General features: G+C 46.1%; 4 protein-coding genes across 7 annotated transcripts; 2 read left to right on the top strand and 2 right to left on the bottom strand.

The window, feature by feature from the left end:
- The first annotated feature begins 353 nt into the window (after window positions 1-353).
- Window positions 354-2,222, top strand: cabp5a (calcium binding protein 5a). Its single transcript, XM_049759167.2, has 7 exons — window positions 354-515; window positions 606-655; window positions 724-754; window positions 842-985; window positions 1,098-1,207; window positions 1,292-1,439; window positions 1,557-2,222. Exons 2-7 carry the CDS (start codon window positions 608-610, stop codon window positions 1,583-1,585), a joined length of 510 nt encoding a protein of 169 aa, XP_049615124.1. The 5' UTR covers window positions 354-515; window positions 606-607; the 3' UTR covers window positions 1,586-2,222.
- Window positions 2,040-4,442, bottom strand: LOC125991319 (gap junction delta-3 protein-like). Of its 2 annotated transcripts, XM_068649467.1 has the most exons (3): window positions 4,219-4,442; window positions 3,986-4,075; window positions 2,040-3,914 (listed from the first exon to the last, which is right to left on the bottom strand). In XM_068649467.1, the coding sequence occupies exons 2-3, from the start codon at window positions 4,034-4,036 to the stop codon at window positions 3,165-3,167; spliced, it is 801 nt and encodes a 266-aa protein (XP_068505568.1). In that variant the 5' UTR covers window positions 4,037-4,075; window positions 4,219-4,442; the 3' UTR covers window positions 2,040-3,164. The 2 variants fall into 2 exon arrangements, with proteins under 2 accessions (XP_068505568.1, XP_049615111.1); XM_049759154.2 differs by having other exon boundaries at window positions 2,040-4,075; window positions 4,219-4,441.
- An 88-nt stretch (window positions 4,443-4,530) lies between these two features.
- Window positions 4,531-14,867, bottom strand: top2a (DNA topoisomerase II alpha). Of its 3 annotated transcripts, none has more exons than XM_068649465.1 (35): window positions 14,746-14,867; window positions 12,071-12,220; window positions 11,905-11,995; window positions 11,755-11,818; window positions 11,495-11,640; window positions 11,287-11,384; window positions 11,000-11,212; window positions 10,747-10,920; window positions 10,521-10,625; window positions 10,312-10,449; window positions 10,103-10,241; window positions 9,868-10,025; window positions 9,649-9,774; window positions 9,468-9,578; window positions 9,169-9,274; window positions 8,951-9,060; window positions 8,778-8,870; window positions 8,584-8,698; window positions 8,378-8,499; window positions 8,123-8,271; window positions 7,816-8,047; window positions 7,610-7,744; window positions 7,327-7,527; window positions 7,058-7,253; window positions 6,895-6,986; window positions 6,676-6,819; window positions 6,513-6,596; window positions 6,208-6,402; window positions 6,033-6,135; window positions 5,782-5,943; window positions 5,465-5,630; window positions 5,338-5,396; window positions 5,190-5,270; window positions 4,896-5,104; window positions 4,531-4,819 (listed from the first exon to the last, which is right to left on the bottom strand). In XM_068649465.1, exons 3-35 carry the CDS (start codon window positions 11,990-11,992, stop codon window positions 4,700-4,702), a joined length of 4,434 nt encoding a protein of 1,477 aa, XP_068505566.1. In that variant the 5' UTR covers window positions 11,993-11,995; window positions 12,071-12,220; window positions 14,746-14,867; the 3' UTR covers window positions 4,531-4,699. The 3 variants fall into 3 exon arrangements, with proteins under 3 accessions (XP_068505566.1, XP_049615038.1, XP_049615037.1); XM_049759081.1 differs by lacking the exon at window positions 14,746-14,867 and adding an exon at window positions 12,708-12,887; XM_049759080.2 differs by lacking the exon at window positions 14,746-14,867 and adding an exon at window positions 12,331-12,486.
- On the top strand, window positions 13,103-15,216 carry nif3l1 (NIF3 NGG1 interacting factor 3-like 1 (S. cerevisiae)). Its single transcript, XM_049759131.2, has 7 exons — window positions 13,103-13,202; window positions 13,527-14,035; window positions 14,139-14,286; window positions 14,360-14,486; window positions 14,561-14,699; window positions 14,764-14,847; window positions 14,914-15,216. The coding sequence occupies exons 1-7, from the start codon at window positions 13,147-13,149 to the stop codon at window positions 15,096-15,098; spliced, it is 1,248 nt and encodes a 415-aa protein (XP_049615088.1). The 5' UTR covers window positions 13,103-13,146; the 3' UTR covers window positions 15,099-15,216.
- Window positions 15,217-15,498: the final 282 nt, after the last annotated feature.

Here is a 15,498-nt window from a genome sequence, read left to right as displayed (position 1 = left end):
TTTTTACATAAGAGGAAAGCAGGCAGAGGTGGAAAGGTCACAGATGGGAAAACACAGAGCTTAGCCAGTTAATCAAGACTAACATGTGGATCCACGCAGATGGTTAAGTGGATAGTTTAAAAATAATAATAATTATTCATTCGTTGAGTTCTTTTTTTTTCAAAAAGAAGCAAAAATCAACAGTAAATTTGAGTATCTGTCAAATTCAAGCATGAGAAGCCCTTCTAGACGTTTCTGTGATTAAGCTATATAAATAATGTTGACTTCACAAAAGTATTTGTACTTGAGTACAGAGAGTATTTGATCCACCTCGCTTAAGCCCGCCCCGCTGTCCTGCAGTCACACTGCTGACTCCTCCCAGCACATGACCAAGACTGGGCCGCAGCATCAGCACCCTTCATTGCATCATCATCATCTTCATCATCGCAGCATCCGGACGGAGTGACGGACGTACTAAAAGGATTTAAACAGTTGAGGTGGCAGATGATGTGATTGGCTGACAGCACAAACCGAAAGTGAGTGTTAGTGTTAGACTCTTCAGTCAGAGAAGTTATTTATTATTTAGTATGCCGATTGATAAACATCTCGATTGGTTTCTTTGACAGATATGAGCTTGGGACAAGCGTGCATTTTTTTGCGAGGCGGGAAAAATATCGTGAGTATATTTGTAAAGCTGCCCCTCTCTATATATGCTTGTTTACATTTTGCTATTTTTCTGTGCAGTCAAGGGACCTGGCCGATGATGAGATAGAAGGTAAGCCGCATCAACATACTTTCTCAGCGGCGGTTTTCTGGTTCAGTGGCCGCTCGGCCGGCTGAGGGATTTTTTTGTTTTGTGCAGAGCTGCGTGATGCGTTCAATGAATTTGACAAGGATAAGGATGGCCTGATCAGCTGTAAGGACCTGGGAAACCTGATGAGGACCATGGGCTACATGCCCACCGAGATGGAGCTCATCGAGCTGAGCCAAAACATCAACATGAACCGTGAGTTCCATAGCATCGATTAATTAACAACAACAAAAATTTGTCTGTAACACCATCATGGTCAATATTAAAATAGTGTCATCAGAAAAGATTTTTTCTTTTCATCCTGCAGTTGGTGGTCGAGTGGACTTTGATGATTTTGTGGATCTGATGGCACCCAAACTTCTGGCGGAAACAGCCGGCATGATTGGCGTGAAGGAGTTAAAAAACGCCTTTAAAGAGGTCACACCTCAAACTTAAATCGGCATTGATTGTAAAAGAAAATCATCTAAATTGCACCCCGACCTGCTCGTCTCTTTTTTCTAGTTCGACACAGACGGCGACGGGGAGATCACCACGGAAGAGCTGCGGTCAGCCATGATAAAGTTAATGGGGGAGCACATGAGTCGGCGTGAGATCGACGCCATCGTCAAAGAAGCCGATGACAACGGAGACGGCACGGTAGACTTCGAAGGTACAAACATACAGAGTGAACTTGAGTTCATTTAACCAAATATCAGATCCCTATTGAAATGAATTGCAACGTGTGTAATCCGTTCTGGTCTGATTTCATTTTGGCTGTCTTCCACAGAATTTGTCCAGATGATGTCTCATCAGTGACTTTGGAGGTCAACCGACGACTCACCTCCGCGAATCATTTTGTCCAATCCCGTTCAAACTCCTTACGCTACTGTTTATTTTGTGCGTACTGTATTTAAAGGGCTAAACAAAGCGTGTCGGTGATAACCACGGCACAATTATATCTCATATAAGTAGATGCAGGTGCAATAAATGAAGTAGTTTTAGAGGATCAGTCAATTTTATAACACGCCACCATCCCGAGAAAACAAATTGCATAATATTGGTTGTATAATATGGATGTTCCGGTGATGTGATTTTGCAAAATGCTAAAAAAATGCATTATGGCAGATGAAACATTTTGGATTAAGGAAGCACGTCTGCCTTGGATTTGGAGGAGCGTCAGGATAAAGAGATTGGAGAAGGCCGGCCGTTTGATAAGAGTCCTCTAAAAGTCATCTGATGTCCTTTCACAATTGCTTTTTTGGGAGAGAAAATGGAATCCGAGTGTCACGAGGGAGCACGCAAGGTGAAATAACCCGGACAGGCTGACCTTGGAGCCATTTAATTTGGAGCACATCTGTCATCTTCACTATGCTGATTAGATGTGACGGCTAATATGTTACAAATCCTTGACCTGGCATGTGGTGGATGCAATAAAATACTTTTAGTAACTCAACTTGTATTGAGAATTGACACTTCTCCCAAAAACAGTTTTTTAGTTCCATTTGGCAGGAGCGACTGATTAGTGATAAACACCCCGTGACGTAACCTGATCCCCGACCCTGATCCATCCAACACGCAGCATCGACCTTTTTAATCCCCAGCAACCTCTCAGATGGAGCTTGGGTGCTGATGCGGCTACTCTGGCCAGCGTGCATCTGACGGGACTTTCAGTCCTTGCAGAGGTCACCTGGAAACATCCACGACCTTTCCACTTTGTTTTGCTGCAACCATCGCGCGTGTTCAGATAATCCGAATAGTTCTCAGAACCGGCTGCCCTCTGATCTTTTGTTACTTGAAACATTTTTTTTTTTTAATACTTTACTTACAAAATGGTGTTATGTAATGTGGCAAAATTTAGCAATAGCTGCTACTCAACATGTTTTTATTTTCCCCCGCTAAGCCCACCAAAATTTAAATTAAGCCTCTTCACTGCTTTGACTGAGCCTCTGAGCAGGAATGAATGAATGAATGATGGATGGATGACGGAAACTTTTTCTGGTAACCTGTAAAATGCAATTTAAAAATAATATTCAAGAGAGGAAGTCAAATTATTTTTTTGCTACAACTGCATATTTTGTTTTTTTGACAGCAATTGAGAAAAAAAAAATCAGTACAACTCGACTAGGGAAGATAATCATTTTGTGAGTTTTTTTTTTCTCAAGAAATAGGACGTTGGTTTTTCTCTGATGCCGCTGTTACACCGAAAGTCAAAACATAACATTTGAGATAAGCGACGCCACAGCCCAAAATGATGTTGTCAATGATTTTCAGGAAGGGTGAAACTTAACCTCGATGAACTCAACCTTGGTGAAAGCCATAAAAGACTAAATCAGCAGTCTTAATGTCGTGTTTTTTGTTTCGTTATCTTCGCCACCAACGTTTTCATGACTCATAGTCACACGACAAAAGTGTCGCTGTTTATCTTTTTCTCATTTCTGTAATTGGAAGCTACTCCACTCCTCTTCTTGCGGACCTTCATCCTTGGTTTCCTGCTGCCAAGCGTGCTTTCCGACACTGCTGGTGCCCCGGGTTTGTAGCTGTGGGCGTCGGGATCGCTGAAACGCTTTCGCCTGCAACAGAACCACTTGACGGAGCTGTAGAGAAGTTCCAAACAGCTGGAGAAGGCGGACAGGACCCCGACGATAAAGTAGAAAACGAGGAAGACGGTTTTCTCGGCCGGGCGCGAGGTGAAGCAGTCCACGGTGTAGGGACACGGGAAGCGGTCGCAGGGATATTGGGCCTCCACCTTGAAGCCGTAAAGCCACCACTGGCCCACCAGAAAGCCGATCTCGGCGACCAAGCGAAAGACCACGTGGACGATGTAGAGCCTCTGGAATTTGCGGTTTTCTCGGTAGCTTTGAGTCCCCTCGGAGGTGCCGGTCTTCTTGTTGTGGTGATGCGTGGCGTACATGAGAAAGAGCAGCGATGGCGTGGCGATGAGCACGATGTGAAAGACCCAAAAGCGGTACTGGGAGATGGGGAAGGCCTGGTCGTAGCACACCTGCTTGCAACCCGGCTGGAGCGTGTTGCAGGCAAACTCCTCCTGCTCGTCTTCAAACATGTCACTGGCCACTGTGCCCAGGATCAAGATCCTAAAGATCAACATCAGAAAGAGCCAGAACCGACCCAGCATGGGCGAGTGGGTCTGGAGGTGGTCGAAGAGTCCGCTAAGAAAACTCCATTCTCCCATTTTAGGTCCTCTGCCAACGAATCCACCTGTCTCAATCTGGTCTCCGCTGGCGATTGCGAAGAACCGAAAGGAGTCATCCCTCATCTAGCCTTTACACCGGTTCATATTCCAAAGGTCTAAAAAAAAAAAACCGAGGTATAAAACAATAAAGAGATGTCATATGTGACCGAGTCCTGTCAAAGATTACGCTAGCTTGCTTTCGGTTTAAAAAGAAAACAAAAAGAAAGCTTTGTCTGAGATTGATGACTCATCAGCCTACCTTTCACGTCCACGCCAGCATCGGCACTCCTCTTTTTGGCCAGAGTTGTCTTCTTCCCCTGAAAATTCTTGCCTAATTGACAATGTCCCAATCTTGACAGGAAAAGGCGCTGACTGGAGGGTCCAAGGACTTGTAATTGAGCGGGCGGAGGCACTTTGCTCAATTCCTGTTTGGGCCTAATCGGCGCTGATCGCATATGACACAGTCTGGCGGTGCAAAGAAAGAATTCCTCCAGGCAGGAAAAGCCTGTTTGAGAGCACAGCAAGGCAATTTAAAAATATTTATAGCTATGGGACATGCAGAAGACATGCATTTATTCTGAAAGCATTTTTAATAAGGCTATGTTTTCCACTTTATTTTGGAAACAGTAAAGCAACCAAAATGTTAGAACAAGTAAAAACATTTAAACATTAACATTTCAAAACTCAACCTAAAATCATGTTGATACAAAAATACAAAATGAGAGTAAATGAACACTGTTTTAGTCAGACTCGGAATCGGAGTCAAAGCCGTAACAAACGGGCTTCTTAGCTCTGCTGAGCATGTTGCGAGGTGGCACCGGACCAGCATTTTCCTCATCGCTCCACTTGCTTGCTTTTTTCTATCAAGGGAGAGAAAGCGTTAGCGTGGGCGATCGTGTCGATGATAAGCGACCCCGCCCCCTTTCAGACACAAACCTTTGCTACTGCGGTTGATTTGGCCTTAAGGCGGGATACGAGGTCCCCGACGTCACTGTCAGAGTCACTTTGGATTTGTTTACGTTTGGGGGCCGACTTGGCTTTCTGCACTTTGGGCTCTGAGTCGCTAGAGTCGAACGAGGGAATACTCTTGGACGCTGAAGGTTTTTGTTTGGACAGAGCATCCATGATGGACGGCTGCTTAACATCTGAAAGAAAGAGCGAGAAAAAATAAAAAGATTGAAACACCATGTCATTTGAAAGCAAATTTTCAATCGTGGACTGTCTTCGAACCTGCAGCTTTCTTTGGAGCAGCCGCTTTGGTCTTGCGCTGAACTGGAGCCTTCGGCGCAGCCTCTTGCTTGTCTGACTGAGCTGTCAACGATCCATCGATTAGAACGTCCGGATTGTCAAGCGTTAGAAAACCGGAGACGATACTTACCGATCGATTTGCTTCCAAGTTGTTTCTTGGCTGTTGATTTAGCCTTTGTCACTTTCTTCCTGTGGAGGACAAAATAATACATTGGCAGCAAAATCTATCAAACCGCCACTCTTTATTGTCTTCTTACGGTGGCTCTGGGGCTTTTGGGGAGTCCAGGTCGCTTTCATTCGAGCCGTCGAGGTTTGGAGCAAAGCTATCGTCGTCATCGCTGATGGCACCGATCCGTTTTTTAGATTTACTCTTCACGCAGTCGTCAAACTCATCTTCGCTATCAGACATGTACTTCTTGGCGACTGAAAATAAAAAGTAGCATATGAGAGCAAGGTTTGACGAGTAATGTTATTTTCTATCTTTTTTTTTGTGCCAGCCATTTTGAGACCTTCCTTTCTCCTTCCCAAAAAAACAAAAACAATAACCACTATATATATATATATATATATATACCTTTGGTCTTGCGTTGAATTTTCTCTCTTGGTGCAGCAACCTCCTCAACCTCCATTTCCTTTTCAGACCAGCTCTCACTCTCCTCATCCGATGTCAGACTCTTCTTGGCCTTCTTGGCAACCGGCTTGAACTGAAGGGTGGTCTGCTTGCCCGTCTTTGACCCTGCAATAAAAATGAGGCACAGCACAATAAGTATGGAATGGAATCCAATTTCAAGGATTTCTTTTCTGTAGTGGAGCAGCCGTACCCACCTTTGCCCTGTGAGCTTGTTTTCATTTTCTTTGCCAGGGGAGGACTCGGGTCATCTTCTTGGTCACCATCCCCAAAATCTATCTTTGTGTTCACGTCTTCGGTCTGCAAATGCACAATTTAGAAATGTGTTCCTGGTTCTGTAAAATTGAGACTCTCTTGCCAAAAGACTCGGACCTTGTCTTTTCGGCTTCTCTTGAGGTCGGCCTTCTTGCTCGCCTCGGCTTTCATGGCACTGGTGATGCGCGGGATGATGCGGCGACCCTGCGGCGTGGGCAGGGTGACCACTTTGGCCTTCATCTTCGCCGCTTTGCCTTTGGAAGTCTTTGCTACGGGCATCTCGGCATCCTCCTTCTCCTTGGCTTCAACGCGCTGAGGTGAAAAAGCAACGTTAGAATTAAGTCACAAAATTAAGGCGTGGTTTTTAAAGTATGATTTCTTTTGCGAGAGTTTTTTTGGGGGGCAATTCAAAGAGTGATTACATCGAGTTCTTCCAAAAACGCAGTCAGGTCGTCCTCCCAGAGGCTCGCCGGAGTCTTGTTGCTCAGCACGTTCAACTCTGTCATCTGCAGCGTAGTGGCGGCAGGACGAAAAGTCAGCAAAAGCACCAAAAGATGACATTCAGCGTGCAGGCGAGAGGCTCACCTTGGCATCTCTTTGCCTGCACAGCTCCTCCTTCTTCTCCTTGGTCAAGAACCACATGGGCATGCTGAGCAGGTAATTGTAGTCAGGACCGCTGGTGTCCTCCTCTGGAGCTTCCTCCTGATCCTCCTCTGCTTGCTCCTCGTTCTAAATGATGCCACAAGCTATTTATAGCACGGAAGTGTAAATAAGACCGAAAGAACTTTCTTCCTGGGACTTTACCTTGCCGCTACCCTGTTTCCAAGTTTTGACTGGGTCCGAGTCGTAACCCATCTGCTGCAGCATGCGAATCAGTTCCTTCTTTGGTTTGTTCTCTACAAGAAGACACGTCATGTGAGCAAATCCAAACTCATCCGCACACACACACACGGTAGCAGCCACATACCAATGACCAAGGTGCCCTGGATTTTCTCCAGGATGAAACGAGCCTGGTTGGTGAGCTTGGCGCTCTCTGCCCCCAGCATGCCCGCCAGCCATTCCTTTCTCAGGTCGTAGTACGACAATCTCAACTTGAAGAAGTCCTTGAGGATTTCCAGCACGGAGTCGTACTTCTTCAGGCTGCCCGCGTGGTCAAACAGAACCTGAAAAGGCAAACATGTGAATAAAGTGGCTCCACAGACGGCGATACTCTCGCAATTGCCGAATGTACCATACCATGGACTTGCAGGTGAGAGGATTTTGCAGCTTGAAGACTTTATGGAGGCCCGCAGCCTCCATCTCCAGCAGCCTCTCTTCGGTCATCTTGATCACGAATCGGACAGTGACGTCGGTGTGGTATTCCTTGTAGTCTGTGATAATAGGGGGATTCTTCTCCGTGCCGTTCAACATGGGTTCCAGAACACTCTCCTTGTAGGTCTGGAACAGAGACAACCATTTTTTTTTAATGGGGCACTTGATGATTGTTGAGCCAGGTGATTTGTAATCGACGGCGACGGACCTGCGTCCAGGTTTTGACAGGCAACTCTGAGATCTCAATGGTGGTGGAGTCAAGGACGGCCAGCTCTCCGCAGACCATGTACTGGTTTTCCATCAGCTGATCAATGGTCCCTTTAAAGCCTTTGTAGTTTGGGAGCTGGGAGAAGACAAAAACAATAAGCACCGGCCGCGGGGCACCTTACAAAGATCGGAAAACAAGTGCCTCACCATGGGTAGCAAGTCCTCTCCGTTGAGCATGCGCCGAACGTTGGCGACAATCTCCCGGACGTCGAAGTTGGGGATTTTGCTGGCCCAGCCTGTGCCGATCCCGTCCGAGCCGTTGACCAGCACGGTGGGAATGATAGGGATGTACCACTCGGGCTCCACGCGCTGGTTGTCGTCATAGTTGTTATTCAGCAGATTGTCGTCCACCGGCGGGAAAAGAAGGCGGGCCAGAGGGCTGAAGAGTTGGGAGACATTTATCTAGCACTGTTCCATTTTGCGACGTTTCCAAAAGTAAACGTCGACTGCTGACCTGAGCATGGTGAAAATGTAACGGGGGCTGGCGGAGTCCTTGCCGCCGTGCAGCCTGGTCCCAAATTGGCCAAGAGGCTGCAACAAGTTCAAGTTGTTGCTCCCCACGTAGTTCTGAGCCAATCCGACGATGGTCATCATCAGAGAAGTCTGGAAACCAGCGAGAGAAACAGAGTCTTTGTTCAGTCCATTCAAAATGATCATAAACGCAAAAACATATCTCCACACGTGGCCAAATTCAGCTCGTGCCAGTCACCTCGCCGTGATGATACGCTGACATCTCAGCCACGGAACCAGCCAACTGGGCCACCTTCACTTCCCGTTTGTCGTTTCGTTTGAAGCAGCAAAACAGCACCTTCCTCTGGCCTGGCTTCAGCCCTGAGACAAACCCAAAACAAACACGAACGATCAGCGGCGTTTCCAAACTTCAGGTTTCCGAAAAGGGTGACGACATGAACCGACCGTCCGCCAGGCAGGGAATGGACCTCTCGTTGTCAGCGTTGGAGAAGAGTACCAGCTCCTTGTTGACGAAATCGCCGTAGGTGAGAGACGTGGTAGACTTGCCGTAGAGATACTCCTGTGGACACGGAGCAAACGGGTCATTTCAAAGTGCTTGCAAACTTGGTAAAATCGCGAAAAGAAAGTTAGTGGTCAACCTCAGGCAGGTTCTGCTCCTTCCGCTGGCGTCTATTGATCATGAAGTTGGTGAGCCAGTCTTTGCGTTCCTCCACTTTTTTCTTGCTAAAGGCCTAGCACGAACAAGAGTTTATTAGTTTAGGGGGGATTTTTTTTTTTTTTTTGGGGCCAAATTAATCATGCCGCAACTTACAAGGGTGATGGCTTCATCGTCTTCAGGCCCCGCGTATTTAAATGGAATACGGTGTCTCTGCATGTCAGTGAAATACTCCTTGGCCTCCTGCGATGTGCTCGTTCCCAAACCTGATTGGACATACACCAGATTTGAAAGAGCGGCAGAGCCCGTGCCATTAAAAAAAATAAAAAAGCTTACTTGTCTGGTGTACTACCACACAGGGCTTTGTGACAAACCTTTGTAGTATTTGATTTTCCAAGATTTGTAGTTGGACTGGCTCTCCTTCCACTCGTTGAACTCCGGGATACTGTAGAATGACAGCTGCGTTTTCTTGTGTGTTGCCTGAAGATGGAAATGAAAGAATTGTTTTTACTTTTTACAAACATTGATTCGAGCGCGTTTACTTTTTGTGCCATTTTTTATTGGGGAGCAAGCGGTAACAATGCTCAAAGTGTTGTAAAAGACATTTAAATGTTTATTAAAAAATAAATTGGGGGTTCTACGTTTTAGACAGCAGGGGGCAGTGTTGACATACTTTGATGATGGGAGTGATGAACTCTTCCAAAAAGTTGTGGCGCAGCAACGAAGGCCAGTTGTAGTGGATGAAGTTGATCAACAAACCTTTAATGTGGGAGCCGTCTTGATCCTGTCGCAAACATTACGAGAGTCGACATTAGTGGCGGATTTGCTGGTGGGGGCGTGAGAAGAAACCAGACCTGATCCGTCATGATCATGACTTTGCCATAACGCAACGTCTTGAGGGACTCCGGGTCACTGTAGTTCTTTTTGTACTGCAGTCCGAGGATCTTGATGAGGCTGTTGATCTCGGCGTTCTCCATAATCTGCCAGAGAAGATGCATTTTCATAAGCAAGATGCAAAAGTATGTGTGAAAGGCCGCAAATTCATTTTGATCCCAACTGCGCCGAAGCCTGACCTGCTTGTGTGAAGCTTCCCGTACGTTGAGAATTTTTCCTCTCAGAGGGAAGACGCCATATCGGTCTCTGCCAATCACGCCCAGCCCAGACACGGCCAGAGTCTTGGCCGAGTCTCCCTCGGTGAGGATGAGCGTGCAGCCGAGAGAGTTCCTGCCGCCTGCCGCAAGACGAAGCCATCGGGGGACGTTAGAGCGGGCCGCGGTGCCGAGTCGTGGCGGACGGACAAACCGGTACCTGCGTCGTTGGCGTCGTCCAGCTTGGGCACGCCTTTGATTTTGGTCTGTTTGACTGCCGAGCACTTCTTGTTGAGCTGCAGCTGAGCTTTGAACTTCACCCAGTTCATAATATTTTCCACAATTCCGCAGTTGGTGGCCTGTTACGGAGGGAGGCGAGTTAGCAAACGTGAAAGAGGCTCTGCGAGGACGAAGCGAGCCGTGCTTTACCTGTTTAATGAACTTGTCGCTGAGTACGCAAGTGGAGCCAAAGCTCTTATGCTGCAGAGTCATGTTCTCTTTGGTCTGAGAGTCAAACGTGGGATTCTCAATTAGGCAGTTGACGAACAGCCACATGTGGTTTTTCACCTAAATGGGGATGGAAACAAATCAGGGTCACGATGCCTTCCATTACCGATGCAGAGCACACAAACGTTTACCTGGAAAGGTTTGACCGTCACACCACCTTTGTCTTTCTTCTTGTTCACAACATCAATGAGCTTGCTCACCACCTGATCGGCCACGTAATCGGTGTGCCTCCCGCCCTGAGGTTCAGAGGACAAACGTTAGAACCGAGTTGGCAGACGACCCCAAGCAAGTCGTTGGAAAGACACGTGCAATGTATCCAAACATGTGGACCGAAAAGGAACCTGATCTGGCGCGTACCTTGGTCGTGGCAATGCTGTTGACAAAACTGACTTGCTGGAATCCCTTCTCGCTCACAGTGAGGCAGACCTCCCAGCGCCCGTTCACGATCTCATGAACCACCGTCAGCTCTTTGCCCACGTCGTTCACTTTGTCCTTCACGTATAAATTCACGTAACTGCGGAAATCCGTGATCTGCGATGCAAGGTAAACAAGAAAGGTTGTGTAAAATGTGACATTAAGAGCAGAAAAAAAAGACATGATGCTCCCTTACAGGTAGCCTCTTGCTGTTGAAGAACACACGGACACCCTTGGCACTACCAGCGATGTCGTAGGCCCTCCTGGTCATCAGGGCCACCGTGTCTTTATCCAGGACCCTCATCTTGAACTTGGGCAGATCGGGCCGAAAGGTGATGCAAGTAAAATCATCTCCGTCAAACGATTTGATGGTAGCATCCCCGGCCTTGCTCATGTTGTCGTACCATGTCTGTGCAAAGATGAGAATTTGTGTGAAGTGACTTTTGAAGAAAAGATTAAGAGCCTGTCGTATTTGTCGGGCACCTGTCGAAATGTCTTCTTCGATTCTCGACAGGCCGTCTCAACTGTGAACTTTGTGCTGAAGATGTTGCACAGCTTGGCACCGTATCCATTACGTCCACCTATAGAGTCAAAGTCAAGTGATGATTCCTGAAATCATTTCATGGCCCCACTGAAGCAAATCATGCGTCAATTATGTTTGTAGTAAAACACCGAGCATTGCATAACCTACCTGTCACTTTTTTTTCATCGTCGTCATAGTTACTAGAGGTGAGGAGCTGCCCGAAGATGAGTGCAGGCACAAACATTTTCTCCACCTTGTGCTCCACCACCGGGATTCCCTTGCCGTTATTCCAGATGCTGATGGTGTCGTTTTCGCTGAAAGGAGGAAAAAACTATGAACACAATGCATTCTTAAAAATATATCGGTGGGCGACTGCTGAGGTGTTCCACGGTAAACTGGGTACGTGCTAGTTATAGTATCATACTCACACGTCAATGTTAATTTTGATGCAGGACATGCGCTCATCTCTCTGCTTGTTGTCCGCAGCATTTACTGGAAGGACGAAAAGGAATACTTGGATGAGAAGGCAAATACGCAACTGACATTTTCCTTTAAGACCATTTCAGCTGTTTGCTTACCAAGAATCTCATCAAATATCTTGTAAAGCCCCGGCACGAATGTCACATCCCGGCAGTTCATTCCAATGTCGTCATCATAAACCCACATTTGCTGAGGAAAAAAATGGAAGCAGGTGGGTGTGCATGCATCCATCAGTTCCATCTTGGGACTTTAATCAAGTCTTACCTGGGTGACGGGCTCGACTGAGCCGATGTATGAATCAGGTCGGAGTAATATGTGTTCCAACTGTGTCTTCTTCTGGTAGATCCTTTCTACTGATGTGTTTTTGGAATCCTTCTTGGCCTTTTCCACTGGTTGGTTCGCTAAGAGCTTTGTCTGTTGAAGACACAGATTTAGGTCATTTTTAATTCTTGTGTTAACACATATGTACACAGTAATTAAACTAGATGTGAAAACCACAAACACTGATTTATCTACCACTTTACCTGCTCTTCTTCTGTTGTGACTTTTGTCATTTTGTTTTTTACAGTAACTGCGATAATATCGATAATAGGGTTCATTTTCAGCTTTTCCCAAAACACTTACTGTGATACAATTATAATTTGATACATGGGAGGCGCCATTTTGTCCATTAGTTGGCCAAATATCGTTAACTAGTAGTTGGACCGTAAAAAAATTAATACATTTTCAAGTCTTTACAAAAGGTCCTTACATTAGCATTGCGTTTGTTTATCATTCGTTTTAGACGTCACAAGCCGTGTTTTTATTTTTTTTTTGTGTGCGTGTTTTTTTTAACGTAAATGTTAACGTAATCTCGCTCGGCAACTTTAGCTTGCAAGTTCGACCGCTAAATCTCAGTTACCTTCAGTGGTACATCCATTTTCGCTAGCGATATCCGTTCGGCGTCGACTGTAGAAAAATGAGGAGTTTAATTTAGAGTGAAATAAAAACAAAGACAAGAAAACACAAGGATGACTACCAAAAAAGAATGGAGCCTAATGTTTAAGAAAAGCGATGTTTTCGGCGCCAGTTTCTAATAGCCAATGAGAAGGTTCATGTGACAAGCTCCTCCAATAAAAAGCTAGGAACCTAGTACTTTTTTTCAAGGACCAATCAGCGAAATGACCCGCCTATGAGCAGTCTTAACCAATCACATATATGTTAAGTTAAATTGGGTTAAACAAATATCTATCGCCATTTAAAGTGCCACTGATTTTGCCAAAATGTTCAAAATGTTTTTAAATATTTTCGTCTCATCTCAGCAATCAAGTGTCGCAGCAACTATTAAACTGACCAATCAAATGCAAGCTTGCCGTGACGTCACCGGAAACAGGAAGTGTTACTACCTACTTCCCATGTAAGTAAATATCTGCATGCATGTCCCTGTCTGCTTAGCACCGTCGTTAAACTATTTTAAAATATCTATTTAGATTATGACTATATGTGTTATTACAAATAAGCAAGACGAATGAATCATTGCTTCACCTTATAGCTAGCAAATCAAATTTGCCACTGCCAGTAAGGTTGCAAGAAAATGTACAATGTTTTGTAATAAATAGGGGAAAAAAAATGCACTCTACAGTATTACACTGTAATAACAATCACAGACAGACTATACATAGATTTGGTGATGAATTCAGTAATTGCTGCTTGAGGTACAAGTGCATTTCTGTCCTCGCAGGTCTCGCCTCCTATTGACGGGATGTAAGACCCTTCCAAACATATTTCTATCGCAAAGCTCCAGACGCATTTGGACCAGGTCCATCCCTCAACCCGCATCCTTTGGTTTCCGCTCCATCCTCCCCCGCTATCATTACGCTGTCCGCCCCAGCACGATGGAGCTCAAGGATGTTGTAAAGGTTTTGGAGGATCTCGCGCCCCTCTCGCTGGCCGAGCCGTGGGACAACGTCGGCCTGCTCGTGGAGCCAAGCGAGCCGCGGCCCATCAAAACCATCCTGCTGACCAACGACCTCACCGAGGCAGTCATGGAGGAAGCGCGGGCCGAAGAATGCAATCTCATCATCTCCTACCACCCCCCGCTCTTTCGACCAATCAAACGTCTGGTCCAGAAGGACTGGAAGCAGCGATTAGCTATCCGAGCTTTGGAGGCCGGCATTGCGGTCTTCTCGCCTCACACGTCCTGGGACAGCGTTAGTGGAGGAGTTAACGACTGGCTGGTCGGAGGACTTGGTGAGTCGGTGGAAAATGCAGCTAAAGTTGCAAAGGTTTGGAAAACAAACAGAGTTTTAGTGAGATTTTTGAGTCCGCCTTGTGGTTCTCTTTTTGGTTTCAGGTAGCGGTCAGGTGTCTGTGCTCAATCAGGCCTATGCGGACATGCCTTACAGTCACATTGTGGAATTCCAATGCAGAAATGACATATTGGATGTTCTCCTGGCCGAACTGAACGCTTTGGGTGGAGTATTAGTACAAGATCCTCTCAGGTTCCGTACCCATCCTAACGCATAAAACCATTGGGCAAACACGTTTAGTACTTTTTATTTGACTGTGCAACAGATGTGATGCCACCAAGACTCAAGTCAGCCTATACTGCAGCGGTTCAGTTCTGGCTTCAGTTTTTGACAAAATCACACGACGCATCATCGCTGTCGACGAGTCCCTCCGCATACTTAAAGCAGAAATGGTGAGTAGCACGTGTGTTGAATATTTTGCAAATAACATTAGAGCCTCCAATCTAGTCTTTTTGACTTCCTCTAGCCCCCTCGAATGGGCCACGGTCAGGGGCGACTCAGTCTTTTGGACGAGCCGGTAACCGTGGCAACTGCTGTGAAGAAAATGAAGTCCCACTTGGGTTTGCGGCATGTCCGTTTGGCCCTCGGACTGGGATGCACGCAAGGTGAGGCGGCACGCAAGCTAGGTATCACAATAAAACTTTTGCTTACTTTTTGATTGATTCACAGAATCCTTTGTGCACACTGTGGCTGCGTGTGCGGGATCGGGAGCCTCGGTGCTGAATGGCGTCCGAGCAGACCTTTACGTCACCGGTGGGTGGACTTCCCTTCTCTGTAAACAAAAGTGAGCAATTTTAATTTTGCATTCTATGACTTTAGGTGAAATGTCCCACCATGAGGTGCTGGATGCAGTTGCCACGGGAACCAGCGTCATCCTCAGTGATCACAGCAACAGCGAGCGAGGCTATCTGTCCGTGTTCCGAGAGAACCTCATCGGAAAGGTTCCTGCTGATGTTGTCGTGATGGTCTCCAAGGCTGACAAGGACCCCCTGGAGGTTGTGTGAAGAGTCAAGGGAATGTTTCTATACTGTCAAATGAATCCATGTTCTCTATGGATTCATCTTCCAAAGTGGGAAGATTATGTTGTTAGCAATAAACCACCGCGGCTCATTTGTTGAAAAACTCGTTGGTCTGGTCGCTCATATCTGAAGCAAAACAGCGTTTTTATTCACCAGTCAATTAATGAATAGAAAATAGAACAGTCTGGAATAGCTTCACCGTATTTCTCTTTACGCGAGTCCAACCTGATCCTTAATGTTTTTTAATGTCCTCTTGACTATTAAGCCTGATTAAAATAGCCAACAGTGATTCGATTAAAAGCGAGTCTAACAAACCGACATCAAATCCAATTGTTTTCAACTCTTGTTTTAGCACACCTTGCAAACTATCTTCACCATTAGGACG

The sequence above is a fragment of the Syngnathus scovelli genome, chromosome 21 (assembly GCF_024217435.2).
Source record: "Syngnathus scovelli strain Florida chromosome 21, RoL_Ssco_1.2, whole genome shotgun sequence".
NCBI classification, from domain to species: domain Eukaryota; kingdom Metazoa; phylum Chordata; class Actinopteri; order Syngnathiformes; family Syngnathidae; genus Syngnathus; species Syngnathus scovelli.
This window is presented reverse-complemented; position numbering and strand designations above follow the sequence as displayed.